At 34.5% G+C, this 7,812-nt stretch overlaps 1 protein-coding gene across 1 annotated transcript in view; it reads left to right on the top strand.

The window, feature by feature from the left end:
- Window positions 1-4,038, top strand: part of TYRP1 (tyrosinase related protein 1) — a 20,903-nt gene extending 16,865 nt beyond the window's left edge. Inside the window, exons 6-7 of the mRNA XM_044657031.1 lie at window positions 2,941-3,087; window positions 3,540-4,038. Coding sequence (XP_044512966.1) covers window positions 2,941-3,087; window positions 3,540-3,745 — 353 coding nt within the window. The 3' untranslated portion in view covers window positions 3,746-4,038. The remainder of the gene's footprint in view (window positions 1-2,940; window positions 3,088-3,539) is intronic.
- The last annotated feature ends 3,774 nt before the right edge of the window (window positions 4,039-7,812 follow it).

The raw sequence follows: 7,812 nt of genomic DNA, 5'->3' as shown, positions 1-7,812 counted from the left end.
ACAGAGGGAGGGAGGAAGGGGGAGAAGGAGAAAGGGAGAAAAGGAGGGAGAGAGGAAAGGAGGGGGAAAAAAGAAAGGTCAGAAGTTTGGCCTCATTTCTGAAGGGAGAAACTAAAATGTATATGGTGGAGACATATGAAAACTAGTTAAGAGAAAATGAAAAATTAAAACAATTATCTAGATAAATAACTTTCCCTAAAAAGTAAAGAATTATGAATAGAAGTATTTTCTGATAATAGTTTTCACTTTGAGTGTTAAACCCCCTTTTATTTGGTTTTGATTATGAATGTCTACAAATAATTAAAATAAATGCAATTCAACAATCACTGAATTATAAGATAGCATAGAATATGTCTCTTTAGAAGGCAAAAATACGATTGTTGGTGATGTATGTAATTTCAGTTTGTAATATACTTGAATAGATTGGAAATTTATATTTTCATGTAAAATATGATGACTTAAATCAACAAATAAATATATATTAAACTCCTATGTGCATGGCCCTGTGCTAGAAACTAGGAAAACATATAATAACAAAACTATCCTTGTCCTCAAAGCCTTTATATTTTACTTAGGTGAAATAACATATACAGATAAGTAAACATAAAGTAATTTCAGAATAATAGATGAGGGATGTAGAAATGTTTTCAGAAGGAGGCAGCAGTTAGCTGAGTTGAACCTTGAAGAAAGTTAGGGAATCTAAGAGACAGAAGTGAGGAATGTTTGCATTCTGGGCATGGGAGACAAACTGTGCAAAGACTTGGAGATTGAAGTTAACATTTTAAGTTTGTTGAGAACTCGCTATTCCATCCTTGGCTACAATATAGAGTGAATAAAGTGCAATGGAATTAAATAAATCTGAAAAGTTAGGCTGGGACATATGGGGGGTGGGGAGTCCTTAAATGTCATAATGTAAAGGCCTCATTCAACAAAGGAGGTGCTTTTAGGGTTTGGTTTAAGCTGCTCGTGCTCTCAGTAGGATATAGTCTCTTTGTTAATTTTAAAAGACTTGGCATTTCTAATGTGGAGCCAAAAGTGTAGACATTAATGCTTTATGTGATGATTAAATTCATAGCTGTGGGCTTTATAATGAGAGTGATTAATTTGCATTCATTCTTCTTAGAGGAATTCTACAAGTTTTAGTCCTTTTGCATACACACACACACACACACACACACACACAGAGAAACATTTTTACATTATTTGTGTTACTATATTAAAAGATATATCAGTATTTCTATTGCTATCTTTATTTTTATGTAACTCAGCTACACAACTTCATTCTGGGCTTTGGTCCAGAAGTAGCCAATTCCTCTCCCCTAAACATACATACATGTACTTCCTCTTCCAATAATAAGTGAAGATGAAGCCCTGTATTCCCAGTATTTGTGGTTTTTCTTAAATTATATTCCTTGAAGCTGGATGGTTAGAGATGGGGTAAAGCATTTTCTAAAAGAAACTTTTTGTCAAATCGATTTGGATTGTTGTAACCAGATCCATTTTCTTAATATATTTTCTGTCTCTGGTCATAGTTTGGCATCAGTATGGCCCTAGTCTAATATAGCCTCCAAGCACTGAACCGCCTAGTTCACTGAAGACTTTAGTTCAAATCTGACCTCAGATGCTTAATAGCTGAACAAATGACTCAATTTCTGGTGACTAGGTGACTCACTGGATGGACCACTAGACCTGGAGTCAGGAAGACCTGAGTTCAAATCCAACTTCGGGTACTTAACAGTTGTGTTACTCTGGACAGGTCATTTAATCTCTTTTTGATTTAATCCACTAGAGAAGGAAATAGCAAAACAATTTAGTAATCTTTACCATAGACATATGACATAGACAGCATTGGTGTGCTATAGTCCAAAGGGTTACAAAGTGTTGGACACAGCTGAAGAACTGGATAATTTTCCAAGCATATAGAGGAAAGTTTAAAGAAAAAAGAGACAGAAAGGAACATTTATAATAGAGACTATTGCATTCAAAAGATGATGAGGATCTGAACTAGAGTAGTGATTGTTTCAGGACAGAAGGATGAAAATTGCTTAAGAGATAAAATCAAAAACACTTAACAACTGTTTGTTTCCTTATTTTCATCTCTAGATGCGACTTCCTATACTTCCCCTGTCATATTTTCTGTAGTGACTGGACTTACCCTGTAAAGTGTCAGGCAGTATTTTTTCCATTTCTTGATATGTGACAACCCAAAAGTCTTTACAGCAAATTTAAGTCAGAACAAGAAAATTTTTCCCAGAGAATACATAATTCCCAGTATAATGATACCAGAATTTTCATAGTATTACTGATACTATCTCACAGGCACGCTCATTTGGCACAATGCTTTTATATTGCTATGGTAAGGGTTATTTGGAGGATGTGCCAAAAATCCAGACTGCCTTTAGTTGACAAAGCCTATGCCCCACAAAATAAATTTAGTTTTTGATATTGGCAGGTCACCATCCAAAAGTTAAGTTGGAAATGTCAAATAATAAATATTCACAGTCAAGGACAGCCTTTTTTCTGTAGGTACATTTTTTTTGTTTAAATTCTAAATAGTGCTTCTACAAACTATCAACCTATCTTTTGACAGCTTTCAAATGAAGTTTGGTAAATTTATATTCAAATTAGTTTTCAGTGTTTAAAAATAATGCAATTGATGTTGGTTCACATAGAAAATATTCATTCTGTTCTAATTAATTTTCTCTCCTTTGGGAGTAACATGTTAGTGCTATATTGTGATTATTCGTATAGTATTTCTTTCATGTTATTCCCAGTTTTCTTTTGGTGAAACACTTTCCTTGATTTCTTTATCTTCAGTGAAATAACACTACAGGGTATCTTAATGTTCTCATTAAATATTTCATTTAACTTAGGAGGAAAATTAATATTATTCATGTAAATTTAATTCTATCTTCTAATCAGTTTTCCTTGGCATTTTAGATATATCAATATTTCCATTGGAGAATGCCCCTATTGGACACAACAGGCAATATAATATGGTGCCATTCTGGCCCCCAGTTACCAATACTGAAATGTTTGTTACTGCTCCAGAAAATCTGGGATATGCATATGAAGTTCAATGGCCAAGTAAGTAATATTAGTAGTAATATAAAAATGACAGTGATGATGATGAAAATGATGATGACTTTTTTAGAGAACTTTAGGGTTTTCAAAACATGCTACATGCATTATCTCAATTATACACAATAATCCTGGTAGTTGTGTACTGTCACATTATATTCAATTTATAAATGAGGAAACAGGCTTAGAGAGATTGAGTGACTTGTTCATGATAATACAACTATGCTTTAGATGATTTCCACTCTAGAAAAATGTTAAGTACAGTCTCTTACCTTTAAGTTGTTTGTTTTCCTAGTTGATATTTTGACTTCCATGTTATTGGAGGAAGGGTGATTATAATAAGAGCTATTACATAATATCTAGATAGTATAATATCCTTTGGGTTTTTAGAATTTGAATTGTTAGTCACTTTCTATCAGTCATTACCACTTATTTACTCTCACTTTCTCTTTGAGTAGGTCGAGCTTTCAATGTTACTGAAATAATTACTATGACAGTAGTAGCTGCCCTAATACTGGTGGCAATTGTCTTTGTTGTCACCACTTGTTTTATCCGGGCCAGAAGAAACAAAGATGAATCCAATCAACCTCTCCTCAGTGATCAATACCAACGATATGCAGAAGAATATGAAAAACTGTCAAATCCTAGTCAGACCATGGTATGAAGAAGAGACAATAGAATACAGTACTCCAGTCTTTCTACATCAGGAGTCCATAACTTTGTCTGTTTCAAATGATCGATTAAGTCAATAATTCTTTTCACTGCTTTTTATATAGGCATGTGATGACTGAGTCCATTCATCACAAGCAATTATCTTCATTAAGAAAAAGTCATTGGAAAATGCATGAAAGTTCTGTTTATAAATCAGGTAGCCTGGAATAGATCACTCTTGATGGTCTTTTGGCTTTAGGCACTCTAGAAAACAAGGTTTAGCATGAGTGCTAAACTTGGAGTCAGGTGGAAGTCTGGGCTTATCCTTCCTTAAAAAACATATGTGATCATAAACAAAGTGACAAACTCAATCTTATTCTCTTCACGGAAAAAAGGGTAGAAATAATGTCATTAGTACCTACCTGACACAGTTGTTGTGAGGCTCAAATGAGATGGTATATGTAAAGTCCTATATGAAATATTATATAAACATTATTATTAGACATATAAAAATAACATATAATATCTTATTACAGAACCAATGAGATTACCCAACCATTAGAGTATGACATTGCAAAACATGACTCTGTGTTGTTAAATTAGACAGCCTCTTGGCCCATACTTATGGTTTTCAGTATACAAAAATATTGACTGAATTCAAGCCTCCACTGAGTATGAATTCTACAACACTAGTAGGATACCACAATTTGCTAACAGAAGTTAATAGCTAGAAAGCAGAAGGTCTGAGCCTAATAATGATAGAGAGACATGCTTAAAGCTCATTGAAAGGTATAAATAGGAAAATATGAATGTGCTTATTAATTTGATTTTTCTACTGTGATTTTAGCTTGAGTATAGCCTTAACACAGCCATAAACTTATATAAAATGATGGCACTTACATTGATTGTAACCAAAATTATTTTTAGCCATCATTGCCACACTGAGAGTATATATGAAATTCTTCTTTGATTTGCAGTATCAGTCTGTATCACCTAAGAATGTCACGATTTGCAGCTAGGCTTCCTTGCTTCATATGCCGCCTCCAAAGTAGGATTCACCTCTAAAAGCTGCACATCATTTACTTCACCTGCTTGGTGAAACAGATCTCTAGTAGTTTCCATATGTGTAATATCAATGACAATCACACCTCCATGTTATTCAACTATTATTAGCTCCTACACTTTCATCAGAGCTTCACCTTGAATGATCCATTTGTATGTTATTTGAATAATAAATAGGTAAATCCTGTTGTTTTCCTGTCTCTGCATCTTTCCAATATTGAGTAAATAAAATGCTCCCTCCGTTCTGTTTTTCATTCACCTGACGATCATTTCCAAAAAACTTAAATAGAATAGACACAAGAACAGTTATATTAATTAAGCTGATAATAAAAATTAATTGATAACTTGCCTAATTTTCCCATAATTAAATATTTTAACAAGAAATTGTGACATAGAAAACTGGCCTCAAACATCAGGGAGATCTGAATTCAATGCCTGCCTTTGCCAAATACTGACTTCATGACCCCAAGCAAGTCACCATTTCTCAGTGCCTCAACATGCATGGCTCTAAGAGTAGAAGTTACAAAGAAGATTCTTATCTGCACTGGGAAACAAAGTTCCTTTCTGGGAACTTCACTGTTATATCACCTCTCTCCTTGAGGTGAAATAACAAGGTCTGATGGAGCCCCTTTTTGAGTATAGAAAGAAGAAGATTAATCATCATACCTATGCTCCCTGCCATATTCTCATTGATGTACAGACAGTATTCATGCAGCTCTGACTAAATGACCTCAGAGTTCCTTCCCGCTGCGAGATAGTAGACAATAGAAGCATTGTGACCAGAGGGAATCACATACTGTTTATAACTGGAGTATTGTGTAGGTCCAGGAACTGAATAAAGTGAGCAGCTAGGTAGTGCAGTGGGTAGAGTGCTAGACCTAAAGTCTGGAACACTTGAGTTCAAACCTGGCCTCAGACACTTCTTATGTCCGACCTTGGGAGCTCACTCAAAGCTTCTTGTCTCAGTTTCTTCATCTGTAAAATGAGCTGGAGAAAAAATTATAAACCCACTTCAGTATCTTTGCCAAGAAAACTCCAAGTGAAATCACAAAATGGACGTGACTGGAGAAAAATGATAAAACATACACACATAGTATTTAAATCCAGGAGATTGTTAAGAAAATGAAACCTGTCTAAAGGATATTTATAAATGTCTTGAATAGAAGAAGTATAGACAGCATGCTTATCAAATCTTTATATTATATAAATCTGTGAGAAATTGCTGACACAATAGATGACAAAATCAGAAAGACCTTGACAAGATAGTTTATTGGGTCCAATTAAGTAAAATGAAGTTGAATAGGGATAAAAAAATTGAAGTTGAATAGGAATAAAAAAGTGAAGCTGAATAGGGATAAAAAAATGCTACAACTACACTGGGGTTCAAAATATCAACTTCAGTAATACATTGCTGGGTGATGGAAATGGATTAATTGTAATTCAGCCAAAAAAGACCACTATTTTAATGAACTGAAAGCTTAATATGAGTCAATATGGCAGCCAGGAAAACCAATGGGACCTTTGAATGCATTAAGAAGCATGTCTTTCCAGGAATAAAGAACTGATGGTACTACTGCCTTGGTCAAAACAAAAATGGATATTGAGTTTGGTTCTGGGTATCAAATTTTGGGTGGATATTGATAAGCTAAAGCATAACCAGAATAGGGAACCATGATGATGAAGGGCTTCAACTTAATGCTGCATGAGGATTGGTTGAAAAAAATGAGAGTGTTTAACCTATAAAAGAATTGAAGGAGGGAATGAAAGTATATGAAGGGTTGTCATGAAGAGAGGCTCTCATCATTTGTGCCATAGAGGAGTTTTGTTTATTTGGACTACTTGGCCTCTCAGGTCTTTCATCCCTAAGGTTGTACAATCCCCCAGATAGTAGGTAAAAGAAGCATGTGTAAAGGATTTCCTCCCTTCTAATACCTAAATGCACATGTCCATAGGATTATTGTACCTGTAACCAGAAGAGGATAAGTGATTCGTCCAAAATCACAAATGTAGAAGTGGTAGAACCAGGATTGGAATTCAAATCATCTGGATCCAAATCCATCACTCCCATTATACTCCATCACATTAAATTCTTAATAGTTGCATATCTTATAAAGTTTGTACAAATCATAGAATTACTTTTTAGATCCCTCCCCAGTCACATTAGAAGTACAAACAGCCCTGTTTTCACACATTATGAATATCCTCATCCTTTCCAAGTACATCTGTAACAAATCCTTCTCCTCCTGAGCAGAGGCAAAAATTGAACTTTAGTGAAGGATTTTCCATTGCTTATATATATTTTCCCCTCCTACTCAGTACCCAAGCAAAGAGTCAGAATATTTTCATTTTTGAGAGGTTTATGGATTCTCCTGGTTGGGAGTAAGAGAGGCACAGGGTGAATTTGAAAGGACTTATGACATTTTTATGAACCTAAAAGCATATAAATCTGCCTTGTACAATTAGTATGCTCTTTGGAGAATCAAACTCATGAGGACTATAGAGAAAATTAGCAAAGAAGATGGGCTTCAATGACATTTTATTGTCAAGTAATTCATTACCAGAGATGTAAAAATAATAGCTCACTTTTCTACATTTTGAGGTTTATTAAATTATTTCCTCACAACCATATGAAGTAGGTGATACAAATGTTGCTATTTCTAAAATTCAGATGAAAGTATTATTGTTCTGATATATTAATTATTTTACTCAAGATCCCAGTGTCAATCTGAATTACAACTCAGGTATCCTAATTATAAGACCAGACTCTAGTATTTTCAGTTTCTAAATTTCATCCTTAAAAACAACCAAGTAATATATAGTTATCATTCTCTCTTCAACTCATTTTGTACAGGAAGCATTCCTTTGTGTTTTCCTCTTTAGAGTACTTTCCTAGTTCACCCCTTCTTTTTGTCCAAGTGAAGAGTAACATGTGAGGCAACCAGCTGGCATAATGGATAGAGAACCAGGCCTGAAATCAGGAGGACTTGGGTTCAAATCTAATCTCAAACACTTCCTACC

The sequence above is a fragment of the Gracilinanus agilis genome, chromosome 1, assembly GCF_016433145.1.
Source record: "Gracilinanus agilis isolate LMUSP501 chromosome 1, AgileGrace, whole genome shotgun sequence".
NCBI lineage: Eukaryota > Metazoa > Chordata > Mammalia > Didelphimorphia > Didelphidae > Gracilinanus > Gracilinanus agilis.
This window is presented reverse-complemented; position numbering and strand designations above follow the sequence as displayed.